The sequence below is a fragment of the Tachysurus fulvidraco genome, chromosome 3 (genome assembly GCF_022655615.1).
Source record: "Tachysurus fulvidraco isolate hzauxx_2018 chromosome 3, HZAU_PFXX_2.0, whole genome shotgun sequence".
Lineage (NCBI taxonomy): Eukaryota > Metazoa > Chordata > Actinopteri > Siluriformes > Bagridae > Tachysurus > Tachysurus fulvidraco.
Genome location: NC_062520.1, coordinates 8065346 through 8082377, shown reverse-complemented (window position 1 = coordinate 8082377; position 17032 = coordinate 8065346). Strand labels below are relative to the sequence as shown.

The following is a 17032-nucleotide window of genomic DNA, read 5'->3' as shown; positions in this document are numbered from 1 at the left end:
AATACAAGCACATTTAAATGCAAGTCTAATATTAATCTTGATTTTTTTTTTTAATATTATTTTAATATTTGTATAATATACATTTTTTATATTATATTTCTTATGTTTTTTAAAGCTGATTTGAGACAATGTCCATTGTTAAAAGTGTTTTTGAATTTTTTCTTTCAAATAATTTCTTTCTGTTTATTATTAGTCTTGGATTACATGTGAGTTCTGTCTTACACGTCAAAGTTAATGAGGAACGCTTTCGGATGTGAGTGTTAATGTAAACCTCAACACTACCATCAGTTGCTCTGTTATAGAAAATGAATCCACACATTCAGTTTGAAGAATTCATCAGCACCGTGGCATAATTTCCTAGAACTACAGCTATGACAGTAGAGCCGGCTGTGAGGTTTACATCATCACGCTCCTTCTAATACTGTCATGTTTCTATAGTAACAGCTTACACAGGGATTAATATGATGGAGGCTCCATATAAATGGATTGAACGGATGTGTGCACTTGTTGACATGGTTACGTTTTCTCTAACGAGACGTGTGTTTGACATTAATGGAAGGAGTCTCCAGTGCGAGGACACATGGGAAAGTGTTCAGGTTCAGAGGGCTTTGCGCTTTCTTTGCTAAGCATTATTAATATTAACAGAAAGGAAAAAAGGAAGCTGGAACAGGAACCTAACCTGTTTAACATTATTTTAGAAATAATAGGAAGATAATTGTGAGTACGGAGGCACGAAACATAAGAAATTAATTTGTCAAAGTATTAAAAATGAATCAGGTTTATTTTAGGCCTAATGAAAAGCTATACTGTACATGTTAAGTAAAATAAATTTATAACAGAGTTTACAGGGTTTAGGTATAAAAAAAACAAAAAAAAACAGACCGGAATCAGATCAGGAAATCGGCTCACTAGCGCAAACTCGAGCAAGGCCTTGCACAGAGCAGTAATGCTGCAGATGCTATATATACACAGACTGAGGTAACATGACAGGACACAGGTAAAAATAATGTTCTGGAGAGTTGCACTGAGCCAAATGCCTACTTTTAGGGACCTGGGAACTTACATTGCATATTGCATAATGTTTGATATTTATATACAACTGGTATTAGGGCTCTTGGTATGCAGCAGTACCTGATACTGTACTGACTTGATGCAGTTTTTCCTTTAAGAGAACGTGAAATGGAAATTTAAACAAACTTTTGTCTTCTAGTGTGCATATTTCTGTTGGAAAAAAAATATCAAATGGGTTTTGGGTTTTATCGAGATTTGACTGTCCTGTGAAAATAAAATAGTTAGGCATTAATTCTAATGCCTTGCAAAAGTATCTGATTATATTTAAGGCATTTGGCAGACACCCTCATACAGAGCGACTTACATTTTATTTATTTACATTTAATGGAGCAATTGAGGGTTAAGGGCCTTGCATATACTGTAGGCCCGGCGGTGGGAGCTTGGTGGACCTGGGATTCAAGCACACAACCTTCCAATTGGTAACCCAACACCTTAACCACTAGGCTACCACATTCCCATATTATATACTTATACAATGTCAGACAGTAGTAGCTCAGTGGTTAAGGTGTTGGGCTGTTGATCGTAAGGTTGTGAGATTAACTCTGAGGGCCACCAAGCCGCCACTCCTGGGCCCAGGAGCAAGGTCCTTAACCCTCAGTTGCTCAGTTGTATAATTGAGATAAAAGCAAGTCGCTATGGATATGGGTGTCTGCTAAATTCCTTATAAATAAGATATCTTTTTTTTTTTTTTTAAATTGACACACAAGCAGCAGAAACCTTTACTGCTTTGTTTCACTGGGATTTCTGTCATTTGATTTATTCAATATATCAAACTTTTTTATCTGAGACCTAAAACGAAGAGACATTTGTTGCTTGTTTAAGTATTCTTCCCTCTGGATCAATATTTGGCCTCAGCTTTGTACAACTGGATTTTAATATTTTCACAAATTCTTCTTGGCAAAATTGATCCAGCTCAGTGAAATTGGATTGAGAAGGTTATTGGCGAACATCAAATTTTATGTCTTGTCGCAGATTTCCAATCAGATTAAGGTCTAAGCTTTGACTGGGCTTTTCAAATATAGTCAGGTTCCTGGTTATGAGCCACTGCAGTGTAACTTTGGCTGTATGTTTAGGGTTGCTATCTTGGTAGCAGGCGACAATCTGCCGTTGTTTAAAATCTTTTGTACTATTTCATGCAGGAGGGGCCATTTGGAGAGCTGTTACTGCATTATGGTGTCCAAAGAAGAATTTTATTTCATTAGAACAAGGTGGTTGTTTTTATAGTATCACTAGATTTGTGTTATTTGAGTGAGAGAGACAGACATCTGGCTGGCTTGAAAAAGTAATTTTGTCCATGTTTTCTGTTTTTGTCTGTCAACAAACATGTAAATGGATGGGAAAGTCTGATTTTGGTGCATTGCTCATGTTAATCATTGGTATATAGATACAATTTATCATGCAATGTTTGTTTGCAGTGTACAGAGTAATGATTGAGATGCTTGTTTGCTTTACAGTTCTAAGTTTGAGCATTCGATTCACACCTCTGCCCATTATATGTGTAGTATAGAGGGGTTTTCTCCAGGTACTCTGGTTTACTCCTTCACTCCAAAGGCATACAGTACCTTGGAGGCTAACTGGCATCTTTATATTGTCTATAGTGTGCGAAAGGGGTGTGAGAGTGCACAGATGTGCCCTGCGATTGGTTGCTTATCTGTCCAGGGTGTCCCTTGCCTTGCGTCCCTAGTCCCCTGGGACAGTCTCCAGGTTCCCCATACTGTATGGATGGGATTTAAAGATAGGCTTTTCAAAACTTTGATACTTCAGGCAGTGCTTTTTGGCTCTTAAGTTAAACAGTGACTTATGGCTGACAGGAGAAACTTAGTCCGGCTTGTATTGTAATTATAATGTTTGTCTGCAAAGGAACAAAAGGTGCAAAGTCATAATTACTGGCTTACTAAGAAGTTAATACAGATGAATCGTACACAATTTGACCAAAAAATAAATAAATCTGAATTTGGGGATTTTTTTCCCCATAACCAGGCAGATAAATGTATTCAAGCAATTAGGAAAAGCATTCAATGATCAGAGGTGTTTATCTTTTCATATTTTGCTTCATATGGTATTCATTCATTTTTGATAGTCAGTGTGCGGAACTGAAACTCTGTGCTTTCTTTACGTGTGTGCAGTGATCCAGTGATTCACACTAATGAATTTACAGCAATTAATGCATGATGCGTACACTATAAAAAATTATTTATATAGCAGGCTAAAACTCTATATAGTACGTTATATTATTATATAGAGAGATCTATCTAGTGTGTTCGGTACTTGGCTAACTTTTTCCCTGAAATATGGTCCTATGTAAATCTTACTCTTGCAAAGCAGTGAACCTTTTATGATGAATTGGTTCAATAATTCAAAGAATACATAAGGAGACATCAGTGACGTTACTTTTATGTCTGTGAAGACCTTTTAAAAAGGCATGTTTATGAATGACTCATTTTACAAATCATCAAATAGTTTATAAAATTTGTTTTGCTGTTATCGATAATATAGGCAATTAAAATATTAGATAGATAGATAGATAGATAGATAGATAGATAGATAGATAGATAGATAGATAGATAGATAGATAGATAGATAGATAGATAGATAGATAGATAGGTTATCGAAAATATGGCTTAGTGGTTAGCACGTTTGCCTCACACCTCCAGGGTTGGGGGTTCGATTCCTGCCTCCGCCTTGTGTGTGTGGAGTTTACATGTTCTCCCCGTGCCTCGGGGGTTTTCCTCCGGGTACTCCGGTTTCCTCCCATGCATGGTAGGTTGATTGGCATCTCTGGAAAATTGTCCGTAGTGTGTGAGTGAATGAGTGTGTGTGTGCCCTGCGATGGGTTGGCACTCTGTCCAGGGTGTATCCTGCCTCGATGCCCGATGACTGTCTGAGATAGGCACAGGCTCCCCGTGACCCGAGAAGCTCGGATAAGCGGTAGAAAATGAATGAATGGATTGTTTTGGAATAAGCTGTATTTCCTTCTAAATTCATGCATCTTCCTCATAACATAGAATAATACTAAGACTAGTAATAATAATAATAATATTAATAAAAATAAAAAACCCTTAAAAGATTCTTAAAAGGACCATCTAACACTGATTAAAAAACTCCTTGGGTCTTTTTTCAACACAGTGCTATATAAAGTACCATTTTGGGTTTTCACATATGGAGACATTCCTTTTAATAGTGTACGTCTGATTAGATACAATTCAAATTTATTGTCATTGTGCAAACATACATGTACAAAACCAAGTGGCATATTTACAATAAATGATGAATAAATACATACAACAGTGATTTTGAATCCTTCCAGACATGATTGGATAAGTACAGCATGTGACGATCGCTTTAAATAAAGGCTTTCTCTCGTGCTTTCGTATCAGCGATGTAAAAAGCGGCAGTTCTTCCGTTCTGCACCCAGCAGGTATTGTATCTTTCACAGCTTTCTAATCTTAATTGGTCTTTTTAGGTTTGTTGTGTAGTTGACCATGCTTTTCTTGGATCTCTAGCTTCTTATACTGTGCTCACTTCTGTAATATCCAGTGTTTTGCCGCCTGACAGTACCGAGCTGTTTTTTTGTTAATTGTTCAATTCAATTTTATTTATAAAGCACATTTAAAATCCACCTGAGCTGGACAAAGTGCTGTACATAGAGATAAAAGAAAAGTAAAAAAGAAAGAACATGAATATAAAAGAACACGTACAATTACCAACAATTAAAAGCACAGAAAAAAAGGTGTGTTTTTAATTGATTCCATAAAAGTCCTGGTGTGAAAAATGTGAATTGACAACAACCCGGTGGTCTAAATATGTTGCAAAGTATTACAATATTAGCTCATCATATAAATCAGAATTTTTTAAATTGTACTCAACAAAACACAAAGACCGATGACTTTATTCAGCTTTTGAAAAACAACAACAAAAAGGAGTCACCTGGGAACCCGAACGAGTCCCTCGATTCTCCTGACTCACCGAAAAGAGCTGGAAGTCCTATCACTATTAGAAACAGAAACAATTAGGAAATCGTTTTACTCATATTGCTAAAATAAGAGTCAGTATTAAATAAATAAAGCACTATAGAGCTGTTGGACAATGACAGCCTTAAACCCATAACAAGCATCTGGGATTCTGGGATTCTCCTGTTTTTCAGACTTGTATCACAAAACCTCAAACCACTGTTTTCCAGACAGCGTACAACACTCTGAAAGTTGTGCTGTCTGTGACCTTTGACATTGAATATAATGAGATCCTGCACGGTAGCATTTCTGCTCTGTGAGCTGGGAGCACACATACGCTAACTGTGGTGGTATTTCCTAAAGACTAAAAGCGGAGGAAGTGAACGAACGTGTCGGGGGGATTGGAGGGGAAACTCTGTCCCCAGGCAGCTGCTGCAGTGGGACCTGAGAGCAACACGACTCAGCCAACCAAGCTGCACTAATTGAGACGTAATAGCTTCCTAAATTAGCCTGGCATTAATGTTTACCCATTGGAGGGTTGGTTTCTGTCTCATTGATCAACAGTCACTGGGGTATGTGGAAAGAATAAATATACACACAGTCATTTTTAAATACTGAATGCTGCTGGTTTATTCTTTAATTATTACAAAGTGCTGATCTGACACTACTTTATGTATGTATTTGTATTTCTACAGATTTTTAAAGGCAAAGACTGATCTAATTAGCGTTCTTAATTTCCTGAAAACGTGTCCTCGTGTCACGATCGATAAATAATGCCACTTTTGTCACATCACATTATACTCTATAGCCCTGTTCACACTGCAGGTAAAAGTGGCCCAAATCTGATTTTTTTTTGGGGTCAAGTGAACAGGTCAGACTTCTTCAGGAGTAGTGTGAACACTCAAATCTGGCCCAGATCACATTTTTTCAAATCAGATTCAGACCACTTCCATATGTGGTCCTGAATCAGACCCAAATCCAAATTTTTCCAACGTGGCCGCAGTGTGAACGACCAAGGCGGATTTGACGCGACTTTTACTTCAATCTACATCGACATTCGTCACAATTATGCGCCGGCGAGTACGCACACAAACGTGACTACGCCTACAAAATGGATCAAATAATCAAAAGTTACCTTCGACATCCGAAAATTTTCAAAACGCTGCATCTCGGTGCTGCCATTACACAAACATTTAGAAAGAAAAGCGAAAATGCTTACTTCCTCCATTACCTCGCCAACTTTAGCGCAACGGCGTGCTGCGTGTGACGTCATTGTTATCGTTCGTTTGCGCATGCGGGTCAGTTCGAAACAGCAAACAGTTCACACTGGTATCTGATATAGGCCACATTTTATAAGGTAATGTGAACAGCCAAACAAAAAAATCAGATCTGAGCAAGTTATCCGGATTGAGCATTAAGACTTGCAGTGTGAACGTGGCCTTAGTCTATTTCTGTTTTTTATTCTTTTTAATTCTATTTTTTTCACTACATTCTATATGCGTAAGCTTGCATATGTGCTGTATTCTAACGACGATTCTGTTTTTTATTTATTTCTTTTCCTGAAGGAAAAACAAAGCTCTATAACATAAGGCTAGTTTTTAGGTTCACTCGTATCGCTCATCTCCCGTTTCAGACGCTTGTCATTTTGATCCGACGTCTTGGGTTCAGAGAGCGCCATTATTTTGAGGCGTTGGAGTGGAATCGGAAATCAAACACGGAAAGCATCCTTTAATTTGGAAGAGATTTAAAGCAAACTGCAGCCGGCGCTGAACTCGGTGGAGGTTTTAGCTAACTGAGACGCTGTGCTACTTAGATTTTATTCTGCATTAGGATGAGGTTAAGCCACCGCGTCAGCCTCTCATAAGTAATTAGCTGTACTCGCTTGTGTGGTTGTCAGAGAGTTCTGAGACAGAGGGCGATTAAAAGATACGGATAACAAAATGACGTAAAACGCTGATGAGTGCAAATTGGTACACCGGAGGTCCGTGTTCGAATTCCCGAACCTCGAAGCTGATCCGATTATCGTTCTCGCTGCTGAGTTATAATCGTGTTGTCTGGTCACTTCAGATGCATCGTAGGACGTCCTAGCTGGGATGACGTAGCTGAGCAGGTGCAGTTTATAAGTGCTGGTTATTCTTCAATTTCATTTCGCTATATTGTTGAATTTTTTTGGGGTTTTTTCCCCCCAGAGGAAAATTGAATTTGCCCCCGGTTTGTTGTGTTCAAGTTGAGCATTGAATTTCTATGTCATCTCACACTCTACAGTGGTGCGTAATGACACGCACAAATGTTTCTTTAAATCTTTAAAGTAAATGGTGATATCAAACCCATTTCTGCTCTCTGAGATGCACCAGAGGTTTATTCTGAGTAAAAATGTCTGATAAGGCAGGACTGACTGTGCAGTTTATATGAAAATAATCCATGCTGGAGTGGCATGATGCAGCACAATGTGAGTGTGGTGGTGGTGTTATAGAACTGCAGTGTCTGGAGTGTCTTATTGCACCACAGGGTTTCGCCAACAGTTACAGTGTTTAACTTATTGAGGAAAAGAAGTTTCTAGTTAGATTTAATGTTGAAGAACATCTGAGAGTTAGATTAGTTATGGTTATCACTTGCAGTCATCCCCCCCTCTCACTCACTCACTTATTCATTCATTCTCTCTCTCTCTGTCTCCCTTGCACACACACTGTCACTCACTTTCTGTCTGTCTCTCTCTCTCTCTCTCTCTCTCTCTCTCTCTCTCTCTCATCTCTCTCTCTCTCTCTCTCACACACACACACACACACACACACACACACACACACACACACACACACACACACACACACACACTTACTCACTCACTCTGCCTGTCTGTCTTTATCTCTCTCTCTCTCTCTCTCTCCCTCTCTCTCTCTCTCTCGCACACACACTCTCTCTGTCTTTCACTCACTTACTCTCTCTCTCTCTCTCTCTCTCTCTCACACACACACACACACACACACACACACTTCAGTTAGGATTTAGTTAGTAATTAAGAAATTTAGTACCAGATGCGATGGTGATAGGAAAAAAAATCCCTGAATTGATATGAGATAAAAAAAAACTTGAAAGGAACCAGAGTCAAAAGAGTCTGAGAGATCCTCATCTGAGCCAAACTAAGACTAACACACCTAACAACTTTCCTGTTCTGGCAAACGGAATGTTACAAACCAAGACTAACACCATAAATGATAAATAAATGTCTTCTCTAAAAAAAAAAAAAAAAAAGACACAAAAAAAATCAACCATTACAAAATTACAAAAGCATGTTGTTTTTTTATTTGGTCTCAGATTATGGTGAACATTCAACATACAAATCTCTTTTTATGGTCTGTTACTATAGAAACAATATATCAGAAGAAGCCCATTAATAGAAACATTAACATTAACTATCTGAGGATATAGAAAAATAATGAACACCAATAGGAATCAAGAATTCAACCACGCTGAGGTATAAAGAGCTGATAATGATCAATGTAGTAACGAGGGCATTAATATATACCTGTGATTTGTCTTGCTCTCAACACTATAGTCAAACCTGCTGCCATCGTGAATGTATCAGCACCTCGATTCAGTAGCATAGTAGTATAAATTTTAATAACCTCACGTGTGTCACGTGACCTAGTGTGGATTTGCGCTCTGTCATTGAATGTTAGGTATCACACACTAATCGGGTCAGTTACAGAGCACTTATACACTCCTGGACCTTATCATACATTGACATCTCTGAACTGAAGCACACACACCGTACAGACAGTTATGTAATAAGAGTCACGTCGGTCAGCCTTTACATTATGCATGGCAAGTGATGAATGGTTCTTTGCATCTGTTCTCCGAGGCCAAAGTTAATTTATTAACCATGGAGCTGTACAGCACCTGGAGAGGAGAGTGTGTGAGAGGTATATTGAGCTGTAGACACAAATGTATAGGTATTTTTTATATATTTATTTATATAAAAGTCTCTAAGGAGAGCAGTTTCTTATCTGAAGTGACAATGGCGCGATATTGCACCTAGAGAACACTTTTAAATCGAATTGTTCTTTTATTGTGTGTGACAGTGAACACTGAAGATATTAGAGTTCTTATTTTTTTTTCTATGAAAGAACGTGAGTAATATTACGACTTTTTCTTTTCTTTTTTTTTCTCAAACCCCGAACCTGAAGTGCAGCCGTCGTTCTCCGGCTCGTATTGACATACGATAATGCAACGAAAACATTGCGCTCCATTACTAATCACTCTGCATTATTTATGTTCCTGCATTACTTATTCATTACTGTGGGTCTTTATGGAGCGATGGAAAGCCTGTGCCAATACACTCTTGTGGAAAAAAAATCCATATTAATCACACCATGCAAATGCGAAACCGTATTTCCGTCCGAACGAGCAGCTTCGCTTCGTTTGACGGCTTTGACTACAGGCTGTTCGTCATTTCTTACGTACATCTGATCCATAACAAGCTGTAGATATGTTCAGGGACTTAAAAACTTGTAACCTGTACGTAAATCCTTTCAGATTTTATTCTGTAACACACCTTATTTTTGTGTGTGTTTACGTGTAGGTGTGTGTTCGCTTTTCTGATTCAGATGAATCCGTCAGCATCTGTCAGATGATATTTTACATGAGCTAGAAATCGGTGACTGGATCTTGTGACCTGGGAGCAGATAGTACAGTACGGTGAACGAGTTTATCTCTTTACGGTCATGACCAGGAGGTGTAAAAGCTCTGAACAAGCAATCGCAGAAATAAAATAAATGCGTTTCTGAAATGAAATAATCACCTTTTTCTGTTCTGACCAAATGAGGATGAGGTTCTCTTCTGAGTCTGGTTCCTCTCAAGGTTTCTTCCTCATATCCTCTCAGGGAGTTTTTCCTTGCTGCCGTCGCCTCAGGCTCGATCGTTAGGGATAAATAGTAGAGGTAAAGAGTAACTTAATTTTAAACTTTAAAATATTTATTCTTTTTTTGTTGTTTTTGTTTTTGTTTTTTTGTTTTTTTTTGCTTCTGTAAAATATTAATTTGAAGGTGTTCTCTTTAGCCACTCAAATTCTTTAATTAATTTTATATCAGATTTGCAGAGATAAAATAATTCATTTGTTTATACTGATTAAAATTGTTTGATAAGCTGATATCCATATTTCCAGCAGAACGAAGCACCAAATTTGTATTTTGTTTCTAACTATTTGTCAATTGTTAAAAGCACTATACAAATAAGTGTGTGTGTGTGTGTGTGTGTGTGTGTGTGTGTGTGTGTGTGTGTGTGTGTGTGTGTGTGTGTGTGTGTGTGTATTTCACAATGCTGATAAAATGTCATCTAGCAAGAGGAGAAAAAAATCAAAATTTAGAATCAATGGATGACATTTTTATGCCCTGCCACACACAAATAAATGCCATTTAGAAAAGGTGAGCTGTAACTTAGGTCTAGATTTGCCTACACACATCGGGACTTCGGGGCTTCCCATGAAACAAGCTCATAGGTCAGCCAACATCGCCACAGTTATCTAGTGCATCATGAAAGCTTTTGAAAATAGTTTGCAGTTGTGCAGAAATAGATTTGGTATCTTACTGTAAGAAAAGGTAAGACGGATGGATAATTAGAGCTCCCGTCCAAACGAAACCTCAAGCTAGAAAATATACAATAAAAATAAAAAAATAAAAAAAACTTGATGAATTGAATTATTTTGAATGCGTACACAGTTCAGTGTGATTTGAAATGAGTAAAATGACCAAAATTTTACATTTAACATGACTTGTTGGTTTTCAAAGCCCTGGATAAAATCAGACATTGAGCTCATAGCGTGTAGCACGATGTTTTATGCTCCAGTCATATTCGTATTGGACAAATCTACAATGTATTTGTAGCATTATAAGAAGCATTGACTACTTTTGATATTCAGTGGATATTTGTGTGTATATATATATATATATATATATATATATATATATATATATATATATATATATATATATATATATATATATGTTTAAGTTCTTTACACAAAATTAGCTCACAGTGTTTTTGTGCTACATGCATTTCTCATCTTAACATGCAGCTTAGAAACAATTACTGTTTCGAGCCTGAGATCGATGCCTCATCGCACCCCAGCATGTTGGTTCTGTGTTTTTTTGCTACAAGCCCATCTTTTTTCTGTTCTTTGGTGCATAATAGGGGAAGTTGTGGCCTAATGGTTAGAGAGTCTGACTAACCCAAAGGTTGTGGGTTCGAGTCTCGGGCCGGCCACGACTGAGGTGCCCTTGTGCAAGGCACCGAACCCCCCCACCTGCTCCCCGGGCGCCGCAGCACAAATGGCTGCCCACTGCTCCGGGTGTGTGTTCACTGCTGTGTGTGTGTGTTCACTGCTCTGTGTGCACTTTGGATGGGTCAAATGCAGAGAATGATTTCTGAGAATGGGTCACCGTACTTAGCCCTATGTCACGTCACTTTCACTGTCACTTTAATAAGAAAAGTTTTGGAGTAACACTGAGGACTTTTCAGTATATGACGTTGTTTCATTTTTCTCACTATAGACACACTGACACACTGATACACTTCGTGCTCTCGAATAACACATAAGCATATGACAAAGATTTAGATCAGGAGATTTCAGCTTGTTTCTTATAATTACCAAGACCTAATTAGGCTAAATGAACAGAGAAGTCCATTGTTCAAAAGGGCAGAACTGCTCCAGTACTTGGGTTTGACATCTCTGAGTTGAATAGACGGAGGAAATGGCACACTGGGGTGCGGATATCGATGCTGAGCAACGCTGTAGCTCGGATCGGGATGATAGGTGATGAAAGGAAGGTAAAAAGAGGGAGAGGGATAGGTGCTCTGGAAATGAGCGATAGCCACAGGAAGGGGAGGAAGGGTGGCCGAGGGAGAGGAGGTGATGAGTAATAGAGGGATGAGAGATAGAGATGAAGGGAGGGAATGAAGGATTGGCACAAAGTGAATGGCACAGCGGCGGCAAGCTGTGAAAGTGAGCTCTGCCAAGGACTGTTAGCCGTGCTGATGTCATCGCTGATGTCAGGTGAACAATGTCAGACGTTAGCTCCCGAGCCGATTGGCCAGAGGAGGAGACAGACAGACCTGGACAGAAAGTAGAGGGTGTAAGAATGCGTTGCTTTTTCCGACGATTATATGAGGTCATCGTTGATGTCCGTGATACGTGCCATCGTTGGGTGTGTGTGTGTGTGTGTGTGGTAAGCCTTGAACTTGCTACGCTGTTAGCAATGTCACACAGCTTCATGTCTCTCTTTCATCTCTCTTGATGTGCTCGTTTCCTGCAGTGGCAGCTGACTGATGGCAATCAGCGTATCCATCAATCCACCGCCTTGAAAAAATGGTTGGCCATGTTTCTCTACGTGAAAATGGCAGCCACGTAACATGCCAATCATGGCACAACGTCTCATTGAAAGCATGTTATGAATATTCACGCTTAGCTAGCAATTAAAAAGTTTGATCCAATGGAGCGCTTTTGCATTTTGATGCATCACTTGTGTGATGGGAATAATTAATGGAAGGTGATGGAGGGGGTGCAGGAGGGGAGAGCTGATTGATCTGTGTGGATGAAGATTGAGATTTATTCATATCTCTGTCTTCCCCGACTGAGTTCTTTGACCCCAGAGTTCCTCCTTCATTACCATATAAAGCAGATTTTTCTCGATTCTGAAGGAACGCGTCTCAGGCTTAGAGAGAGAATGACAGAGATGAAAAGCAGGGATGGATGCATGAAAGAAAAGAACATTATATATGGTCACCTTTCCTCCCGTCGTAGGGCACCTCGGGCTGCAATGCAAATCATATTCATAACAACCTTAATTGCGGCCTTGATAGTACGGCTCTATTTAATGCAGCACACCGGCTGAGCGTGTTTGCAGGATTTCCTGTTTCTTGTCAGTTAAAGAAAGCTGTCTTTGGCTTAGAATTTTTAATTCCTAATCTCCTTACAGTGGAGCTAGTTCAGCCCTACGAGAGCGGCGTTAATTGTATCACGTTGCTTTTTTATGGTTGCACTAGACGTATTGATCAGTTCAGTTTGCTTTATGTATAGATCTCGAGGGCTCTCGAGGGTGGACTTGTAGACTGTGAGTCTGGAGGAATCTGTGCAAAATGAGCAAAACTGCCGTTCATATTGAAACATGCCCTCGTTTAGAGACGCTGCTTTTAAAATGAAAGCAACTCTGTATTAAATAACAAATGAGTCACAAATGATTGCATCTCCTTTATTTCTTTACAGCGGGTGCCGGGAATAAAATCGGCTGGGCGTTTGGCTTGGGCTTGGAAAGACTCGCTATGGTTCTGTTCGGCATACCGGATATCCGACTCTTCTGGAGCAGAGACGAGCGCTTCCTGAAACAGTTCCATCTGGCCAACATCAATGACTCTGTGACCTTTCAGGTATGATTGTATAAACGTGTGTTTGTGTGTGTATGGTGCAAAACCATCAGCCCAGCCAGGGTGTATTCCTGCTTCACAGTCAGATTTGCCCGTATAGGCTCTGGATCCAAAGCACAATGAGCAAAATAAGCACTCGATGAAGATGAATGGATGAAAATGACTTCCCAAAGAGAAGCTTTTTGACTTGTTAGCTGGTTGTTCAGAGTCACTATCTGAGTGGACACATCTCCAGGGAAAGTAGTGTTCCAGGGTCGTCTATCTTCTGGTAAACTTACACTGATGCTTTTAATACTTTAGCTAAATTCAGTAACCGACTTAAGGGAAAAATAACAAAGGAGACTCTGCAGACCTGGATGAAAAGGGGCAACTTCTTTATTGCAGTCATTCAGCAATCAGGTTTTGTTGAGCTCACTCCTACACAGCCATGCAGTCATGAGCCAGAGCTAAATTCCCAGCAAAAAAAATCCTCTCTATTTATCCCCGGTGCCCCATTACTTTCCGGAATTCCCCTTCTTTCCCTGCATTAAGCAGACGCCCTTATCCAGAGCGACTTACATTTTATCTCTTTTTTTATGCAACTGAGCAACTGAGGGTTAAGGGCCTTGCTCAGGGGCCCAGCAGTGGCAGCCGTTGGAATCGAACTCACAACCTTCCGATTGGTAGCCCAACACCTTAACCACTAGGCTACCATTCTTGCCATCCTAACTCATCCTCCAGAAGCCTTGCGGATTATTTGCTCTTGCACCTACAACGGATAAGCGAACACACTCTTCTCGTATATTTTTATTTTTACATTTTGCCTATATGATTTATATCTGTGTGCATAATGAAGCTAAATCCTTAAGTATTATTAAATACAAATTCTCTAGAGTCCCTGTCTGCTATCGCTGGGTTTACTTGATAATTTGCCAGCCCTTCTGTATTGTCTCAGTCTGGGACTTCCTCAGATTGGGCTTTTTCATGCATGTATTCAGCACTTACTGTATCCTTCACTCCTCAGTGTTCTCAGACTGAGCTCACAGACTCCTCTGCATATTTCTCATGCCTGTGTTTTGTTCCCTGTCCTTTCTCTCATCTTTCACACTAAATCAGCAGCCTCACTCCTATGTCTCATGCACGTGTATCGTTTTATATATATATATGTATATAAGTACGGATTTTCTTTGTAAGGATTAAACTTTTCTAACTTGTGTGACTGTCACTACTCTCACTACATTGCTGTATTAAGAAGCTTCTTTATTCCTTCTCTTTCTTCTAATTCTTCTTTTCTTAAAGAAATAAAGAAGAAAAAGAAAAAGAATAAGAAATGAAGAAGAAAAGAGGTTCTTTTCTTCTTCTTCTTCTTCTTCTTCTTCTCCTCCATTTCTTATTCTTTTTCTTCTTTTTTGTTTCTTCTTTTTTCTTCTTTATTTCTTCTTCTTCATTTCTTCTCTTCTTCTTCTTCTTCTTCTTCTTCTTCTTTATTTCTTCTTCTTCTCTTTATTTCTTCTTCTTCATCTTCTTCTTCTTTTCTTCTTCTTTTTCTTCATTTTCTTTATTTCTTCTCCTTTTTCTTCTTCTTTATTTCTTCTTCTTCTTCTTTCTTTTTTCTTCTTTCTTTCTTCTTCTTTTTGTTCTTTCTTTTTTCTTCTTGTTGCACACACAAGTATCTATGGTTGCTAGCAAGATTCTAGCATTTACTGCAATCTAACCCTTAATAAGTTACATGTTTATTTTAAAACCATTCCCCAGTTTAGCTAGAACCTGTCTGTTTGTAGGATAACTAGTGTTAGCCCTGACACCTAGTAAATTAGGTCCAAAGTGTATGTTTCTGTTTCCACCTTGGTGCAGATCATTTTAAATATCATTACAATGTCATAAATGTGAAAAGGTTATGTGTTTGTCTGAATTAAATAAAAGGTAACATTTTAAATAATAAATAATAAATGACATGTCTATCTGGAATTGCTGAGTCTGGGAATACTTGGTATCGACCCGCCGTGCGCGCAGCGAGGAAAAGCCGAAACTCTTCTGACATTTACCAGACGAATGAATGTTCAAGACGATGTTGAGTCGTGTTTGACCAGAGAGAAATGAGCAAATGGATCAGTTAGAAGCTGTGGTATAATTTTCTGCTTTTCTCTGCAGACTGGAGCTTTGTGAAACCTCCTCAAGCTGCCAGCACAATGAGCTGTTTACCGTTACACAAATCTCCATCAATTGTCTGGCAGGTCACATAATGAGTTTGTATAGCGTAATGCATCAACTGGTTCCATCATTTCATCAAACAGACACGGACTGCAGGTTAAATCTGTTTCTAAATGTACATATACCTTGATCAGCCATAACATTAAAACCACTGATGGGTGAAGTCATTGGTTAGCCATCAGTCAGTGGAAGTCATTAGCATTTCAACAAATGTAATAAATTTGTTAACTTACTTTGTTGCTTTTGAAAATGGCGTTTTACTTTTTTTAATCTGAGATTTTCAGAACTGAGTAAAATTTTCCATTTAATATACTATATGAATAAGAATATATTGATATTAGAACTACTCTAGTAACCAGTCAGTCAGTCAATCAATCAGTGAATCAATCAGTGAATCAATCAATCAATCAATCAATCAATAATTTGGTGAATCACTCAGACAGTGAGCCAGTAAATCAATCAATCAATCAGCGAATCACTCAATCTATGAGTCAATCAGTCAACCAATCAACAAATCAACCAATCAATCAATCAACCAATTAATCAGTAAATCAATCAGTCAATAAATCAGTTTTTCATTTTGAGCCAGTATTAATTGCACACCATCACAGATAATGGACTTTATGCTCATCTGATCAGAAAGCTTTTAGAGGTTTATTATATTAGCCGTATTTATTAATACAAGCATCAGTCATGGGGGGAACGGTGGCTTAGTGGTTAGCACGTTCTCCTCACACCTCAAGGGTCGGGGTTCGATTCCCACCTCCGCCTTGTGTGTATGGAGTTTGCATTTTCTGCCCGTGCCTTGGGGGTTTCCTCCAGGTACTCCGGTTTCCTCCCCCGGCCCAAAGACATGCATGGTAGGTTTATTGGGATCTCTTTAGAATTGTCCCTAGTGTGTGAATGAGAGTGTATGTTCTGTGCCCGGCGATGGGTTGGCACTCCGTCCAGGGTGTATCCTGTCTCGATGCCCGATGACACCTGAGATTCCCGTGACTCAAGAAGTTCGGATAAGCGTTAGAAAATGACTGAGTGAGAGCATCAGTCATTTATTAATATTAAGTAAAGTAGGAAATAGTTTAAAGAACATTAGTGTAAAGTGTTACTGCTGATGGAGTTATCTTCACAGTTTTTATACATAATATGTTTTATAACGTAATACAGGGTGAATAAAACAAAAAAAAAAAACGCTTGCATCTCTGAGCAGGCTCTTGCTCGTTCATCCCGGAAGACAAATCTGTTCTGTTTAATAGTTTTAATCTTAATCATATTTTTCACTCCACCATTAAGACATATATTATATTACAGCTCACAGCTGTTCGATGCACTGCAGCAGAAATTTCATCCATCTCTCGTCTCGACTGAAAGATCTTATTCTTGTCTGGTAAAGTTCTGCAGAGAGTGCA

The 17032-nt window shown here is 38.9% G+C and overlaps 1 protein-coding gene and 1 long non-coding RNA gene across 4 annotated transcripts in view; one reads left to right on the top strand and one right to left on the bottom strand.

The window, feature by feature from the left end:
• fars2 (phenylalanyl-tRNA synthetase 2, mitochondrial) overlaps positions 1–17032 on the top strand; it is a 152191-nt gene that overhangs the window by 64233 nt on the left and 70926 nt on the right. For all 3 annotated transcript variants that reach the window (XR_007140209.1, XM_027149232.2, XM_047811654.1), the window contains one exon: positions 13279–13439. Coding sequence is in view for 2 of the 3 variants with exons in the window: in XM_027149232.2 (XP_027005033.2) it covers positions 13279–13439 (161 nt within the window). In the remaining variant the exon portion in view is untranslated. The remainder of the gene's footprint in view (positions 1–13278; positions 13440–17032) is intronic.
• LOC113644411 lies at positions 4259–6303 on the bottom strand. Its single transcript, XR_007140212.1, has 2 exons — positions 6157–6303; positions 4259–5061 (listed from the first exon to the last, which is right to left on the bottom strand). It is a non-coding gene; the product is annotated as an uncharacterized LOC113644411 (long non-coding RNA).